Genomic DNA, 17,926 nt, shown 5'->3' with positions numbered 1-17,926 from the left:
ACTACTTAGAAATAAAAGGTATGATCTGTGCATCAGTAGTATACCTTTATTTTAAATTTAAAAGTATATCTCTACTTATTTTTGAACTAGAAAAATAATAAAAATAAATATTTATATTTTAATTAATTAAGTATATTATGGTTTAATCATAATTATGATTTACATAGATGTCAACTATTATTCATACTCTCTTCATTAAGTATTCAAGTAAGCACATCACATAGGTGTATTAAGAAATCATTTAAATTGCATCAGTCCATTGACACTGGCTGGCTAGCTGATGTGTTTATTGTAACACTAGGAGCAACGTGCACACTTATTACTTGCACAGCAGTTCAACAGTATGTTGCATGATGCAGCAGGTAAAGTGAAATATAATCATACAAAAGCATAATTGTATTTAATGGAAAATAATTTATTCTTAAATTAATTAAAATGAACTAATATTAATAATTTAATTTCTCACTTACATTGGGCATATTTCAAGCCCTTGATAGCCACATGTGGCTAGTCGATGATGAATTGTATAGCACATGTGTAGCCCTTCTTTGTCTTCTGTTTCTGTTATCCCTATTCTGCTTAATTTCTGTTTCACACCTGGAAGTTTATTCTTGGTGCAGTTTGTATTTTGGGTGGCAGTCCTAATGAATTAGTTTTCAAACTTCCAGTGGGCCAGATTGTTCTAGCCTTTTTGTCCTCTTTACTGTGGACCCCTTTACTTGGCCAGAATCAGAGAATGGAAAAGCTTTGCCAACTCAAGCTGTTGTCCTAAGATTGGCCAACTGTGCTTCCCAGTAAGAATTTATTAACCATTTGGGGGTTTTCCTGTTCTCAAAGCAATCAGATGTTGCTCTGTTCCTGCCTTTCTCCTATTGCACAGACTTTGATACCAGAGTCTTTTGGTGGTTTGTCCCTACCTATGTGTATTTTAGTGTTTGTTGTACTGCCTTCCTAATTTTACTGTAAATATTGTCCATGGATTTTTGGTTTTATTATCTAGTTGTACTGTCTGTTTCTGTGTGAGGAGTCAGAGAAATTGAAAAACTGCTGCCCTTGTTTTGGTTTCCCTCTGACAAGTAATTTTGGTAATTTTTTTAAAAAACCACAGTTCATGCAATTCCCTTCAGTGTTAAATGGAAATTAGAAGGATATTGGTAGGTATTTAGGGCAAATGAAAAGGGAGGTCAGAGAATTAAGAGTGCCAGTTCTTTTGCTTAAATATTTGTTTCCTTCTATGTCTTCAGTCTGCTAAGAGTTCAACAGAGATGGAAGAATTTTTAATGATGAAGAAGCAGCTCCAAGAGAAGGAGGAACTCATTAGCACTTTGCAAACTCAGCTCAGCCAGACACAGGCAGAGCAAGCTGCTCAGGTAGGGTGGGAGGTACCTCAGATTCATTAGAGTAAAGAATCATGAAAGTTTAAAATTAGGGTGGGAGAGGGAGGGGGAATATGTATACTTGTATTGTTGTACAGCAGAAACAGAACATTGTAAAGCAATATTCCTCCAATAAAAAAATTAAAAAAAGAAAAAATAATGTAGCTCATGAAATATATGACAAAATGGAAAAAAAGCTTAAGATTATTACGTGACAAATCAATTCAGTCTATTTTTAAAACTTTAGTAGGTAAAAGTATAGTAGCTAGAATGTTACAGTAGAAAGTAGAAGGGTGTGGTAGAAGAAGAAATTAGAAGTGTTATTTACCTTGTTGAATACACCATAGCCTAATTTATGGCTGTTTCTTAGTTCTGCAGGCCCAGAAACTTGGTTTTAATAGTATACAAAGATTCAGTCTTTTAGAAAGGAATGAGCTTATGCTGAGTTCCAAAGAGACTGTTAGATAAACCAAAAGAAATACAAATGACTAAGTCCATTCTTCATAGTAAAATCTTAATGAGAATTTAAATTATAATCAAAGTATTATGTAATGAGAAGGTGGTACAAGTTATGTGGTTCAATGTTAAAAGGCGCCAGTATGTAACTTTCTTCTTTATAGTTGTTTCTGCTATAACCAGAAATTATTCTGCTACCAGGACCAGTAGTTGTTTTCTGCTACTATTTGAACTGCCATTCTCAATTCTTTCTATTTTTCTGAATTTCCCATTTGACCACTCACTCTTTTATTTTTCCTTTGATAATGCTCGAATGACTCAAGAAACATTTTTTTCCCTTCTAGTGCCCTTGCACAATAAGTGCCTTATCCATTGGGTGTTTGGTGTTTATTGATAACTTGTAGTATTAGTGGTACTGTCTATGGATGACCTGCTGCTGCTGCTAAGTCTCTTCAGTCGTGCCTGACTCTGTGCAACCCCATAGATGGCAGCCCACCAGGCTCCCCCGTCCCTGGGATTCTCCAGGCAAGGACACTGGAGTGGGTTGCCATTTCCTTCTCCATTGCATGAAAGTGAAAGTGTAGTCGCTCAGTCACGTCCGACTCGTAGCATCCCCATGGACTGCAGCCTACCAGGCTCCTCCATCCATGGGATTTTCTAGGCAAGAGTACTGGAGTGGAGTGCCATTGCCTTCTCCGATGGATGACCTACTACTGTGTATAAATTTAAAATTGGATATTCTAAGATCTTAAGTTTTGTGTATTAGCTTTTATCATGTCCTTTTTTGTATACATTATATGATGTAGGATGGGAAAATACAGAATATTTTTACCGAGTGGCTTACTATATGGAAAGCCAAGGTGTATGGGTATACGCACACACACACGCACACACACACAAATGTATTAACTGATCCATCATAATATAAGCCATTCAGAATGTTCAGAGCAAGCAGCAATACAAAGTATTTTGTGAGGTGAAAGAGGTTACTGTGCATATGACAACCAAGGAATCTTACATGGAAGACTCAGGATTTAGGTAAAACAATGATGGGTAGATAATATAGTTTCAACAGGGTGGGGAAAGGGTATTCCAATTGTGGGGAATGGTGTGAGCAAAGTCTCAGGAAAAAGAACATGGTACATTTATAGGAAAGGATGTGTAGATATGTTTGGCTAATGAAGGACTCCAGTGCCTATATATTTGAAACACAGGATTTCAAATTTATAGTGACATCAAAATCCAGATAATGGCGGAAACCAACAAAATTCTGTAAAGCAATTATCCTTCAATTAAAAAATAAATAAATAAAAGATACAGTGGAGAAAAAAAACATATCATGAAGATTTTTTTTCTTCCTGCCTTAGAAGGAGAGCCAAGTTTGGTTCAAAGTGTCACAAATCGAACAGTCAACAGTAATTGAAGGACCAGTGCAAAATGGGCAAGTGAAGAGCTGGTTGACATGCTCAACCACAGATCTTGAGGAAGTGAATAAGCACGTGCGCACACACACGGACACAGACAAACACACACACACAAAACCTAAGAATGAAACAAAAACACTGATACCGAGCAACTCACAACCAGTCAGTTTATTTCCATTTCATTCAGTCACAAATGAGGCTGATCTAAATAAAATCCTGCAAGTAATGACAGTTGAAAATAGCTGTCTGGAGAGGCAGTGTGGATTGGATGGAAGTATACCAAGTTCTTTGGTAGAAGCAATTCTCTGAAAATAAGACCTGAAAGAAAAATTTGTATTTCCAGTTGTAGAGAATCTTGAGTAGAAGATGACATTATTTTGAGGTTTATAGGGCATGAGAATTTCATTGAAAGTTTTTGACCACAAGTGTGATATTCAATGAATTGTCTAGGGCTTGACAGGAATCTAACTTTGTATGTTTAATATTCTAACCTCTTTAGATCTTTTAAAAATGTACCTCTTGTATATTTAAACACTGTTTTAACCATGCAAATACAGTTTTTATTCAAAATTTATATTTAAGCTGACTTCTGAATTTAATGGCAGGCTTTCTCTCACATTTTGAAGTTACCATCAGGTCTAGCTCTCTTCCAAAAGTCTCATCCTTTGACATTCAAAATTTAATCTGAAATATCTATTGTCCTATCAGTTCTCAGTGTCTGTGTTTGGAGAATAGTCTGTGAGTTTTGTTTGTGTGATAATTCTGGGAGTGTAACTTGTATAGTTTCTCTGGTGTGTGTCTTCAGTTGAGTTCCATGCAGCAGGTGGTCCGAGAGAAAGATGCCCGCTTTGAGACTCAGGTTCGTCTTCATGAAGATGAGCTTCTTCAGTTAGTAACCCAGGCAGATGTGGAAACAGAGATGCAACAGGTGTGTTGCTAAAACCTAGTAGAATGTTGTTTTGGTTAACAATTAAGTTATCACAGCCACTTTTCCATCCTTGCCCACTGCTCTTCACTTGGTGTGGGTTTGCTCATTAATTGCCTTTTTTTGATATTCTTCTCTTCTGTTGCATATTAATTATTTATTTTCCTTTACCTTTTCTCTTACCCCTCTAATCAGATTGTCAGTACTCAAAAGCTGAGTTTAACTGGCAAATGTGTGTGGTAGTCAGAAATTGGTTTCTCTTCTGTTTGCTCATTGTAGCTACCTTTGTACATTAGAAACCTGATCCAAAGCTTCAAATCAATGAAGTCAGTTTTAAACTTTAGAAAATTTAAAGAAAAAAAAGGAGTGATTTTGAAACCATAAAGCCTTTTATTAAATCATTCTTTTTTTAAAAAAAAAATCATTGAGTAATTTTTGAAAATTGGCTTCATTGTTTTTAAGTTTGTCACCTACTAACTCAAAAGTATTTGTTTCTATTTAATGTGTAAGGCAGTGTAGTACTCAGAGGCACTCCAGTGGTATTTTTCATGGTCGATCCACTTAATTGATTTTGAGTGAAAACTTCTTCCGTGTTCTAGACAATCCTTCAGAGTACATCACTAAATAAAGTTTCAGAATACAGCACTTTTTAAAGTTGATTATTAATATATACATGTATTATTGACTTAGTCATTCAACAAATGTTTATCAAGTGCATGTCCCATGCATGAAACTAGAAGAGAAATGGTTCTTGCCTGTAGAAAATGTTCTCATAGGTGAGTAGGATATATGTGTACCTACATTATTTAGGTACAGGATCTTGATTATATAATTTAAAAGTGGATATGTGTAATAAATATCTAATTATTAAAAAGGCTCCCTAATTCAGGGACTTGCTTGTGTCAGTTTGGTTGTTGGTACTCTGGAGAAGACATTTTGGAGATTCTTTGTTGCTGCTGGTTGGGGAGAATGGCAATGTCTGACTCTTTAACTTGTCATCCCTAACATCCAAAAATCTTAGGACACAAGTCTACCTGACATTTTGAAAGTAATCAGGTAATGATGCTCATGTGTTAGCACATTGTATCTGAATGTTTCCTTCTCAGAAATTAAGGGTGCTGCAGAGGAAGCTTGAGGAGCATGAAGAAGCCTTGTTGGGCCGTACTCAGGTTGTGGACCTGCTGCAGCAGGAGCTGACCGCTGCTGAACAGAGAAACCAGGTACTGCCTTGTGATCTCTGTTGCCTGCCTCGGGAGCATTCATTTCCAATTTAGTTTGCCAGGGAGCAGGCATAAAATCCTAATAGAAGCCTTCAGAGAATTGATGCCATTTATTCATTCTATCAACAAATTCCCTGTGCGTAATTGGTGGTGATACTATGATGAGCAAAATACTCAAAATACTCAGCAAAATACAGTTCTTTCCCTCATGAAACTTATATTTCAGATCTTTTATTGTTGCTCTTTTCCTTTGTGATTTTAGGTCTAGGATCCTAGTTTCTTTAGAATGTGTTGTTTTCCTTTGAAAGTCCATATTCTGTGCTTGTCATCTGGGTCCTGCATGCTGCTGGAGAAAGTCATCTCCTTTCTTCTTTTCAACTCTTTTTGAGAACGACTGTCTTTGTTGCATAGAAACATGTTCTTGTATCTCCAGTCCTAACAAACCCTGACCCTGAGTCCCCTCACTGGCTATCATCACACAGTCTGGTTCAAATCCCAGTTGTGCTACTTACTAGATAGGTACTGTAGAATTATTTACATATGTGTGACTTTATGGTAAATTTCCCTTGTCTGTTTCTTTTAATACCTTGTAAGTATCTCTTTTGGCCTCTAATATTTTGTATTATACTGATCTGTTTAAGTGTGATGCTCCCACTAAACGCTGAGTTCCTTGAGGGCACGGACTGGATCCATTTATTCATTCATTTATTCAGTATTTATTGAGTACCAGGTACTTAGTATGCCGTATATTATGCTAGGTGCTGGAGAACAATGATGATAAAACAGGCAAAGTCCATTCACTTATTGAACTAATTTTGTATTGGGAGACATGCATGTGAAAAAATAATGACACTGTATATATATACATATATATATATATATACACACACACACACACACACACACACACACACTATTGTCAAAAGTATCAAGAAGCAACAGAGGACTTTTATGCAATTGGAAGTTTGGTCCTGAGTGTCTAGGCCCAGGCTTCACCTAGAAGGGGCTCTTCACTATGCTTACTGAAATGCAAGAATGAATTTATGGTTCATGAGGCTTTTTTTTTCCTTAGATTCTCTCTCAGCAATTACAACAGATGGAAGCTGAGCTGAGCACTTTAAGGAACACTATAGAAACAGAAAGACAAGAGTCCAAGGTTCTGATGGAAAAGATGGAACTAGAAGTGGCAGAGAGAAAATTATCTTTCCATAACCTGCAGGAAGAAATGCATCATCTCCTGGAACAGCTTGAACAAGCAGGTCAAGCCCAGGCTGAACTGCAGTCCCGGCACAGTGCTTTGGAACAGAAGCATAATGCAGAAATGGAAGAGAAGACCTCTCACATTTTGAGCCTTCAAAAATCTGAGCAAGAGCTGCACTCTGCCTGTGATGCCCTCAAGGATCAAAATTCAAAACTTCTGCAAGATAAAAATGAACAGGCAGCTCATTCAGCCCAGGTCATTCAGCAGCTGGAAGGTCAGTATCTGAGTGCTTTTGAAGCCCACTTGTGTAGCACCTCAGTAGCTCCTACTTTAAAATTTCAGATATCTCTTAATGACATCATTTGTTTGTTAAACCAAGGAATCTATAGAAGGATTAAGAAAGGTGTCTCTTCTGAACCCTTTGTTGCATTTCTCCCATCTCTAACTGAAGTTATAACCTGACCTAATATTATAATTATCATTATAGTACTAAAAACTATTGATAGTAATGTGTCAAATTTTAAAGTATGCTATGTGATGCGTAACTGTGGTCTAAAGGGTTCATTAACTGAAATGAGTAGGATTTGAATTAGTTTGTGAAAAACTCAAGCCAAATCTAGTTGCAAAGGTAGGGAGACTAAATTATATGGAGTCAGCCTTACTTCTAAAGATGGATCTGAATGCTTTTCTTATAGGTGAAAATTTCTTTTTAAAGAAAATTTTTATCCTTTAAGGAGATTTAAGGAAAACTTATTTTTAAAATATGTTATTTTTAAAGTATTAATAATACATGACTCTGATTTAGTTTAACTCTAATATATTGGCATACAGGAAAGATTTTAGAAAGCATTAAATTGAAGATCTGTGTTGAAGAAAGCTGAACATTAACCAAAAAGCCTTGCAGGGCATTATGTGGGGACAGTGTGTTACCTGAGCATGCTGTTCTCTTAACTGAACCATGCTGATGTTCAAAACTGTGTGATAGAATATCAGTAGGATTTTTAATGCTTATGTGGAGACTGAAAAAAAATAAAAAACATGTAGGGCATTTTCAAGGGAGAAAGGAAAAATGACTTTTTAAAAATATACCTAGGCCTGTTTTATTTTGCCTATGAAGGAGGCTTACTGAGCTGTCCTTTGGTCCTTGAGAGTAATTAAACAGTTTATAAAAATGTTGTCACATAAAATATGCTGGCATTATGTTTTAATTAAGATAATTGAACCAGAATAAACAGCATATGGTCTACCCCTGGAAGATAATAACTCATTAAGTTTTGGATGTAAGCCAAAGATCATTTCAACCTACTTATTTTCTTTTCCGTAGATCAACTCCAGCAAAAATCCGAAGAAATTAACCAATTTCTAAATAAGCCACCATTGCTAAAACATGAAATAGCATCTCAGACTTGTTCGCCAGATGTTTCTCATGAGGGCACACAGGTAATTACATGTGTACTTCTTATGAATAAGATCTGTTTGTCTTTGCTGTATGTGTACTTGGGTGTTCTAATAGAATTTATTCCAGAAAGCAGTATAAGCCTTCTGTCTTTTCTGCCTGATAAAATCCTTTTTTTTTTTTGCGGCAATTCCATTTGAAAGGAATCCTGAAAAGTGTCCCAAAAATGAATAATGAAGAAAAAATAGGTAGTGAACACCATGACCTCAGAAGATTTTCTAATTTTAAAGTCTTAATATGTTGTATTAGAGATAAGTCATTAATTTTAATCTTATAATCAGTTTTCCCAGTCAGGAGTACAATTTTGCTTTTGGTAGGCTGAGATTTGATCAGGTTTTCAGTATACAATTTAGTTCAACCAAACTTAAGTCTATTGTAAAAATCATAAAGCTCACATTAATCAGCTAATGGTAAAAAGTTTAATTGCCTATTAATTGGCCAGTATATTCTCTCTGCCTTCTATAAAACTCTCTGGGAAGCTATGTTTTAATTGCCAGAAGCTGCTTATTAAGCTTGAATATCAGAACAAGGAAAGTTAGTTTGATGACTTAGTTAGCTAGTGTCAAGCTGGGATAACTAGATTAATTCATCTCCATTATAAGATTATACCCTTCCAAACTGACAGATACATTGGTCAGCAGAGTACTGCAGTCCCTGGGCAGTACTTTACACTGACAAAAATGTTTGTTTCCTGGTTTTTGCCATCTAGGCTTTCCAGTCTCTTCTATTCTCCCATTCTCAACTTTTGCTCTTATGTTTTGTTAAGACATTTTTCAGCAACTCTAAAAAATTCAAAGAATTTTATAGTGAACACTTGCATACCTACCACATAGATTTTATCAATATTTACTATATTTGCATTATCATATATCTATCCATTTATTCATCTACCAATTCATCTGAATTTTTTGTGTTTCACAGTAAGTTGTAGACATCAGTATATTTTTCTCTAAATATTTCAGTACGCATACCATTGAGTAGATTTTAATATTTATGTATAGTTCTTTTTCTTTGAAGCACGATTTACAAAACACAAAATGTACAAGTATTAAATGTGCCATTCATTGAGTTTTATCAAATGCATTACTCAAATCCCTATCAAGACATATCACCTTACACAGTACCCTTTTGCAGTCAACCCCATTACTCTCCTCCAGAGATGAACCAGTGTTCTATTTTTTCACCTTAGGTTAATTTTCCATGTTTTATAGCCTATTCATGTAATCATATATTTTTATCTTTTGTATAAAGCTTCTTTCACTCAGCGTATTTTGAGATTCATTTATGTTATTGCATATATCATAATTGATTCTTTGCTGAGAAGTATTTCATTTTATGAACGTAGCATTTTCTTTTTGCATGATTGTGCTATAACTTCCTTTTGATAGATACTTGGGTTTTTTGTGCTTTGGCTGTTATGAATTAAGCTGCTGTGGACATTCTTGTACAAGTATTTGTGTGGATGTATGTTTTCATTCATCTTCGTCAAGTGCTAGTTGAGGAATCTCTGGGCCATGGAGTAAGAATGCATTTAGCTTTATAGGGAAATGCTGGATCTTTTGCCAAAGTGATTATAATATTTATGTGTGTGCTCAGTTGTGTCCGACTCTGCGATCCCATGGACTGTAGCCTGCTCAGCTAGGCTCTTCTGTCCATGGGATTTTTCCCAGCAAGAATGCTGGTGTGGTTTGCTGTTTCTTCTTCCAGGGGATCTTCCCAACCCAGGAATCAAACCCATGTCTCCTGCATTGGCAGGTGAATTCTTTACCACTGAGAACCTTCTTGCCTAATATATATGAGAGTTCCAATGGCTCTACATCTTCTCTAAGATTTTGTATTGTCAGTTTAAAAATTTTAGTCATTCTAATGGGTATGAATTGGTAGGTTGTTGGAATTTCAATTTGCTTTTCTCTGATGACAAATGACGTTGAACATGTTCTTCTGAGATTCTTGGACATTTGTATTTCTTGTTTTAGTGAAGTATCTTTTCAAGTAATTTCCTCATTTTGAAAATTAAGATTTTTTTTTAATGTATTTGTCAAGTTGTAGTAATTCTTTATGCACCCTAAATGCCAATTTATTATCAGGCATGTTTGGTGAATATTTTCTCCCATGCTGTGGCTTGCTTTTTACATGTTTTCTTCATGATGCCCTTTAATTAGCAGTCATTTGCAATTTTGATAAAGTCTATTATTTATCAGTGTTTTTTTTTCTGGTTATAATTTTCTATGTCCTGTCTGTGAAATCTTTGCTTAACCGTAAGTTATGAACATACTTATTTATGTCTGAACATACTCTCTTATATTTTCTTCCACAAGCCATATAGTTCTAGCTTTCAGAGTTAAGTCTCTGAACCTCAAATTTTGTATGTGGTGTAAGATAAAGAATCGAGGTTGATTTTTTTTCCTATATGGATATCCAGTTGTTTCAGCACCATTTCTTAGAAATACTTCACTTTCTCCATTAGATTGCTTTGGTAACTTTGTTGAAAGCAAATTTATGAGCTTTCTGTTCTATTGATCTGTCATTTCTTATGCCTGTATCACATTGTTTTCATTACTGTAATTTTGAATCAAGTAGTATAAATCCTCTGACTTTGTTCTTCTTTTTAAGATTGCGTTGATTATTCCAGGTGCTTTACATTTCCACAGAAATTGTACAGTCAACTTTCTCAAATTCTATTTGAAAAAAAAACTGAATGGGATTTTGAATTAGCATTGTGTCAAATCTATAAATCAGTTTAGAGAGAATTGACATCTTAATACTACTGAACTTTTCAATCCAGGAGTATAGTATCTCTCTTCACTTACTAAGATCTTTTTTTTTTTAATTTAAATTTTATTTTTAATTGTAGAATATTTACAATGTTGTGATTGTTTTTGCCATTCAGCAACATTAATCAGCCATAGGTATACATCTGTTCCCTCCCTTTTGTAGCCCTCTCCCACCTCTCTGCCCTTCCCACCCCTCTAGGTTTTCACAGAACACCAGCTTTGGGTTCCCTGCATCATATAGCAAACTCCCACTGGCTGCTTTACATATGGTGATGTGTATGTTTCAATGCCATTTTCTCAAATCATGCCACCCTCTCCTTCCTCCACTGTGTCCAAAAGTCTGTTCTAGATGTGTGTGTCTCCTTTGCTACCCTGCAAGTAGGCTTATCAGTACTGTCCTTCTAGATTCTATATATTTGCGTTAATATACAGTATTTGTCTTTTTCTTTGACTCACTACACTCTTTATAATAGGCTGTAGGTTCATCCACCTCATTAGAACTGACTCAAACGTGTTCCTTTTTATAGCAGACTAATTATATTCCATTGTGTATATGTACCACAACTTCCTTATCCATTCATCTGTCTATGGACATCTAGGTTGCTTTCATGTCCTAGCTATTGTAACTAGTACTGCTATGAACATAGGGGTATGTGTCTTTTTCAGTTATGGTTTCCTCAGAATATAATCTCAGTCATGGGACTGCTGGGTCATCTGGTAGTTTTATTCCTAGTTTTTTAAGGACTCTCCATACTGTTCTCCATAGTGGCTTTATCAATTTGCATTCCCACAAACAGTGTAAGTGGGTTCCCTTCTCTCTGCACCCTCTCCAGCATTTATTGTTTGAGACTTTGATGATTGCCATTCTGACCACTGTGAGATGATACCTCATTGTAGTTTTGATTTGCATTTCTCTAATAATGTATGCTATTGAACATCTTTAATGTCTCTCAGCACTGGTTTGGAGGAGTTATGCATGTTTTAGAATTTATTCTGAAATAGTTCATATTCTTTAATGGTGTTGTAGATGGAATTTATTCTCTTTTCATTTTCCAGTTGTTTGTTGCTTGTATGTAAGTATACAATTGAATTTTGCTTATGTGAACTTGATATTTATTGTATTAGTTCTGGACTCTTTGTAGATTCCTTAGGATTTCCTGCATAAACAGTCATGTCATCTGCAAATTAAGACAAGTTTACTCCTTTCTAATCTTTATGTCTTTATTTCTTTTTCATTCAATGGCTAGGACATTCACAACATTGTTTAATAAAAGTGGTAATATTGGGCCTTCTGGCATTTTTCCTGATCTTAGGGAAAGTATCCCATATCTTACCATCAGCTCTGGTGCAAGCCTTAAGTCTTCCATGAATGTTCTTTATCAGATTGAGGTTGTTCCCCTCAATTCCTAGTTTGGTAAAAATTGATATTAGATTTTACCAAATGCCTTATCTGCATTTATTGAAATGACCACATGGGTTTTCTTCTTTATTCTGTTAATGTAGTATAGTACTTTAATTTTTGAATATTAAACCAACCTTGTATTGTTAGGATAAACCTGACTTGGTCATAAAATATTACACTTTTTATTTATTACTGAATTTGATTTAATACTATTTTGTGGAGCATTTTTCTATATGTACTTATAAAGGGTTTTAGTCATGAAGGTTTTCCTCTGTTTTGTAGTGCTTTGTCAGATTTTGGTATTAGAGTTAATATGGCATCAAAAACACAGGTTGGCAAGTGTTCCCTTCTATTTTCTGGGAGTTTTTGTAAAATTGGTATTATTTCTCAAGAGTTTGAAAGAATTCACCATGGAAATCATCTGGGTCTGGAATTGACAATGAATTTCTTCTGCAGATATGAGACTAATAAGATTTTCTTTTTCATCTTGTACCAGTTGGATTTTTGTTTTGTTTTTATCCATTTCATTGAAAATGTCAAATTTTTGTTATAATGTTGGTTGCAGTATTCTCTTTTTATCTTTTTAATGCTTGTATACCCTCTGTAGTGATACCCACCTCTACCCCAATCCCTATTACTGTTTTTTTAGATTAAGATATAATTAACATATAACATTGTAGAAATTTAAGGTATCCAACTTGTTGATTTGATACATGTATATCTTTCAACAGAGTTACCACCATAGCATTAGTGACTACCTCCACCATGATACATAATTATCAGTTCTTTTCTGTGGTGAGAACATTTAAGATCTAGTCTCTTAGCAACTTTGAAATGTGTAACACCTTATTGTTAATTATAATCAGACTGCTGGGCATTAGATCTTCGAAACTTGTTCATCTTCTAACTGCAAATTTCTACTGTTTGATTTGTGCTTCATTTTCTTGATCAGACTAAACTAGAAATTGACTTTTTAAAACAATATTGTCAAAGAACCAACTTTTAACCTTGTTATGTTTCTTTGTTACTGGTCTGTTTTCACTTTTATTGTTTTTTGATCCTTGGTATTTCTTTCTGTTTATTTGGTTTTACTTTTCTTTTTCTACCTTCTTAAGGTATAACTTTATATCAAACACTTCAGATCTTTTCTCATTTAAACATTTAAAGGATACAGTTCCCTTTTAAGCACATGGTTTGATATGTTGTGTTTGTATCATTCAGTTTTTGAAGCATTTTCGAATTCTCCTTGTGATTTCATCTTTGATCATGGATTATTTAGAAGTGTGTTGTTTAATTATCCAGATATTTGGTTTTATTTATAGATATCTTATTGTTATTATTATTGCTTTCTAATTTAATTTCATTATGATCAGATAACATGTTCTATATTATTTCAGTTCTTTGAAATTTATAGAGACTTGTTTTCTGACACTGCATATGGTCTGTCTTGGTGAATATAGCTTGTGTGTGTTTGTATGTGTTCCAAGTCACTTCAGTCATGTCTGACTCTTTGCGATCCCATAGACTGCAGCCTGCCAGGCTCCTCTGTTCATGGGATTTTCCAGGCAAGAACACTGGAGTGGGTTGCCATACCCTTCTGGGGATCTTCTCAACCCAAAGATTGATGCTGAGTCTCCTGCATTGCAGGCAGATTCTTTACCACCAGAGCTACCAGGGAAGCTATACAATATAATATTGTATAAACATCACTTAAATCATAGTATTATTTAGGTTATCTTTGTTTTGACTGATTTTTGTCTAGTTGTTAAAACTAGACTAATTTTTTTAGCATTTGACAAAATTTAATATCTGTTCTGAATAAGTTCTTAACAAATTAAACATAGACAAATGTATCTCAATGTAATAAAGGCCATATATGACAAGTCCAGAGCTAACAATCAGGTTCAATGGTGAAAGGCTGAAAGATTTTCCTCTTAAATCAGGAACAAGACAAAGGTGCCTACTCTTACCACTACTCTTCAACATAGTAATTAAACGTAGTAATGGAAGTCCTTGGAAGATCTGGAATGGCCAAGGATTCCAGAGAAAGAACAAAGAAGGAGGCATCAAATTCTGGAGTTCTTTTCAATTCTGTGTTTCAGAGATTTGGAGAGGGAATGAATGATGGAGTTGGCTATTTTCTCTGCAAAGTCTGGAGCCTTCTATGGGGAAAACTATCTGGAGGCTTTTTCAACTCAATTCTGGAGCCAGGAGTAGGATGACTTGAGTTGGCTGACAAAGTCACATGCCCTTCTCTTGTGCTTTGGCTGGTATTTTGATTTCTATTTCTTGATTGAAATGATTGTATTTCTTCAGAAGAAATGGTTATTTCTTCTTCTAAACAGAAGGTTATGAGATTCCTCAAGTTCGAGAGATCGGAAATCCAAAATCAATTTCACTAGCCAGAAATCACAATGTCGGTTGGGCTGCAAAGGAGGCTTTAGGGAAGAATTAATATACTCACTTTTTCCAGAGACTAGGGCTGTATTTCTTACACCCCATGGTTTCTGGTTGTTCTTCCATCTTTAACACCAGAAGTCTAGCATCTCATCTCAGTTATCAGGTTACCTTCCAACCCCCTCATCCTCAGCATATAATACATAGTTAAGTTTTGCTTTTTTGCTTCTTCCCATAAGCTTTGCTTTGTCATTGGAGTGTTGAGTTGATTCAGTATAATTACTGATACGAATGATTTGTCTTTCATTTATGCCATCTTGGGTTTTTTTTTCCTTCTGTTTTCTATTCCTGTCTTCTTCTATTTGATAAAGTTTTTTGAATTTTATTTTTACTTATATATTGACTGACTTTCCTTTTAAACAGCTGTATTATAGGTATAATTGACATACGATAATCTGCATACTTTTAAAGTCTACAACTTAATAAGTGTTGATGTATGCATGAAGCCATCACCACTATTAAGAAAATGAACATATTCATCACCCCCAAAGTTTCTCATGATCCCTTTTAATTTTTCTCTTACATCTCCCACCAATCAAGTAACCACTGATCTTCTTTCTGTCATTTTAGTTTGTATTTTTTAGAATTTTTAATAAATTGTATGTGCTTTTTTTCTTGTCTCCTTACTCAGCATACTTATTCTGGTATTTATCCTATTGTATGCACCAAGAGTTCATTCCTTTGTATTGTTGAGAATATTGTATATATCACAGTTGGGTTATCTGTTTACTTGTTGATGGGCAGATTTGGATTATTGACAGTTTTGGACTGTTACAAATAAAGCTTCTATGGATATTCTTTTACAAATCTTTGTTTGGACCTGTGCTTTCTTTACTCTCAGTAAATACCTAGAAGTGAAGTGTCTGTATCATATGAGAGATTTTAAGACAGACATTGCCAGACAGTTTTCCAAAGTGGTATTACCATTTTCTATTCCTATCAGCAGTGTTTGAGAGTTCTGGGGATAAATCTCACCTGGTAGTTATGTATTATCCTTATACTTTCTTGGATTCAGTTGCTAAAATTTTGCTTTAAAGTTTTACATCTGTGTTTATGATGAATATTTGTCTATCTGTAATTTTCTGTAATATCTTTTCCTGGGTTTGCTCTATGTGTAAACCTGGCCTTTTAGAATAAATTGGGAAGTATTCTTTCCTTTTCACTTCTTTGGAATGATTTTGTATAGACTTGGTGTTATTTCTTCCTTAAATGTTTTGTGAAAATTCATCAATGAAGCTGTCTAGTCTTGAAGTTTTCTTTGTGGAAGCATTTGTCTGTATAGATTCTGTTTGTTTCATAACTATTTGGCTATTTAGGTTATCTATTTGTTCTGGAGTGAGCTTTGGTATTTTAATATCTTTTAGGAGATTTGTCCATATTAAGTGTCAAATTTATAGGCAAAAAGTTATTCATAATAGTCTCTAATTATTCTTTTAGCATATATAGAATCTGTAGTGACATTACCTCTTCCATTTCTGATATTGGTAATTTGTGTTTTCATTCTTACGCAGGTAAGAATGTCCAGAGGCTTATTAATTTTTAGTAATCTCAAACCAGCTTTAACTTCATTGATTCTGTCTTGTTCTCTATTTTCTATTTTATTGATTTCTCCTTTGATCTTCATTATTTCCTTTCTTCTGTTTACTTTAGACTTGATTTCCGCATTTCTTAGCTTCTTAAGGTGAAAGCCAAGGCCATTACTTTGAGACCTTTCTTATTTCTAATATAGGCATTTTGCATTAAAAATTCCCCCCTAAAATCTACTGTAGTAGCATCCCACAAATTTGGTTGTATTTTCATCTTCACTCAGTCAAAGATACTAATTTCCCTTTTAATTTCTTCTTTGCCCCCTGGGTTACTTAGTTTCTAAATATTTTGGGGTGATACATCTAGAGGTCTTTCTGTTATTGATTTTTATTTTAATTCTGTTGTGGTCAGAGCACATACTTTATATGACTTGACTCTTAGAATTGATTGAGACTTGTTTTATGGCCCAGAATATTGTTTATTTTGGTTAATGTTGCATATGTACTTGAAAATAGTCTGCTGTTGTTGGCTTGAATGTTTTATAAATGTCGATCATGTGAAGTTAGTACTATATCTTTGCTGCTTCTCTGCCTGTTTGTTCTCCCAATTATTGAAAGGAGTATTGAAATCTCATAGTTGTGGATTTATTTACAGTTCTATCAGTGTTTGCATCATGTATTTTCAAGCTGTGTTATTGGGGGCTTAAACATTTAGGATGTTTATGTCTTCTTGATTATCAAGTGACCCATCGATATTATGAAATGATCTTCTTTATCCTTGGTAACATTCTTTGCTATGAAATGTACTTTTGTCTGATATTAATATAGTTATTCTACTTTTTTGAGTAATATTAGCATGGTGTATCTTTTTTCACTCTTTAACTTATTTTTGTCTTTATATTTAAAGCTTATATGAAGCGTAGAGTTTGAATCTACTTCTTTTCCAATCTGTCAACCTCTGCCCTTTACTTGGAGTGTTCAGACCATTTTCTTTAATGTTGCCATTGATACCATTTTAAGTCTCTCACCTTGCTATCTGTTAAGTCTCTCACCTTGCTATTTGTTTTCCATTTTTCCAACTTTTTGCCTTTTACTTTTTTACTTTTCCTTCCTTTAAAAAAATTGATTGAATATTTTTTACGATTCTGTTTTTCCCACTTTTCAGCTTATTAGCTATAATTCTTTATTTTGTTATAATAGTGACTGCATTGGGGATTATGCTGCTATTGCTTAGTCGCTTCAGTCATGTCCAACTCTTTGCGACCCTACAGTCTGTAGCCCTCCAGGCTCCTCTGTCTATGGGATTCTCTAGGCAAGAGTACTAGAGTGGATTGCTATGACCTCCTCCAGGGGATCTTCCCAACCCAAGGATTGAACCCACATCTCTTATGTCTATCTGCATTGGCAGGCAGGTTCTTTATAACCTGGGAAGCCCATTAGGGATTATAGTTGCATTTTAATCACAGTTAACCTGCATATAATATTGTGCTGCTTCATGTATAGAATAAAAACCTTACAATTGTATACTTGTATTTCTTCATTCTTGGGACTTAGTTATTATTCTACTTATGTATATGTTATAAACAAAAAAAAATATAACATGTTATAGACAAAAATTTTTATTTTTGTTTAGTCAGTTATCTTTCAGGAGATTCAAATGATAAGAAAATAAATTTTAATTACCATTGCAGTTACCATTTCTGGTGCTT

The 17,926-nt window shown here is 34.5% G+C and overlaps 1 protein-coding gene across 9 annotated transcripts in view; it reads left to right on the top strand.

The window, feature by feature from the left end:
- GOLGB1 (golgin B1) overlaps nucleotides 1-17,926 on the top strand; it is a 75,716-nt gene that overhangs the window by 17,396 nt on the left and 40,394 nt on the right. For 5 of the 9 annotated variants that reach the window (XM_055568346.1, XM_055568345.1, XM_055568349.1 and 2 more), the window contains 5 exons: nucleotides 1,245-1,370; nucleotides 4,062-4,184; nucleotides 5,288-5,401; nucleotides 6,474-6,876; nucleotides 7,927-8,042. In XM_055568346.1, coding sequence (XP_055424321.1) covers nucleotides 1,245-1,370; nucleotides 4,062-4,184; nucleotides 5,288-5,401; nucleotides 6,474-6,876; nucleotides 7,927-8,042 — 882 coding nt within the window. The remainder of the gene's footprint in view (nucleotides 1-1,244; nucleotides 1,371-4,061; nucleotides 4,185-5,287; nucleotides 5,402-6,473; nucleotides 6,877-7,926; nucleotides 8,043-17,926) is intronic. The other 4 variants (XM_055568348.1, XM_055568347.1, XM_055568351.1 and 1 more) reach the window with 3 other exon arrangements.

The sequence above is a fragment of the Bubalus kerabau genome, chromosome 2 (assembly GCF_029407905.1).
Source record: "Bubalus kerabau isolate K-KA32 ecotype Philippines breed swamp buffalo chromosome 2, PCC_UOA_SB_1v2, whole genome shotgun sequence".
In the NCBI taxonomy this organism is placed as follows: domain Eukaryota; kingdom Metazoa; phylum Chordata; class Mammalia; order Artiodactyla; family Bovidae; genus Bubalus; species Bubalus kerabau.
This window is presented reverse-complemented; position numbering and strand designations above follow the sequence as displayed.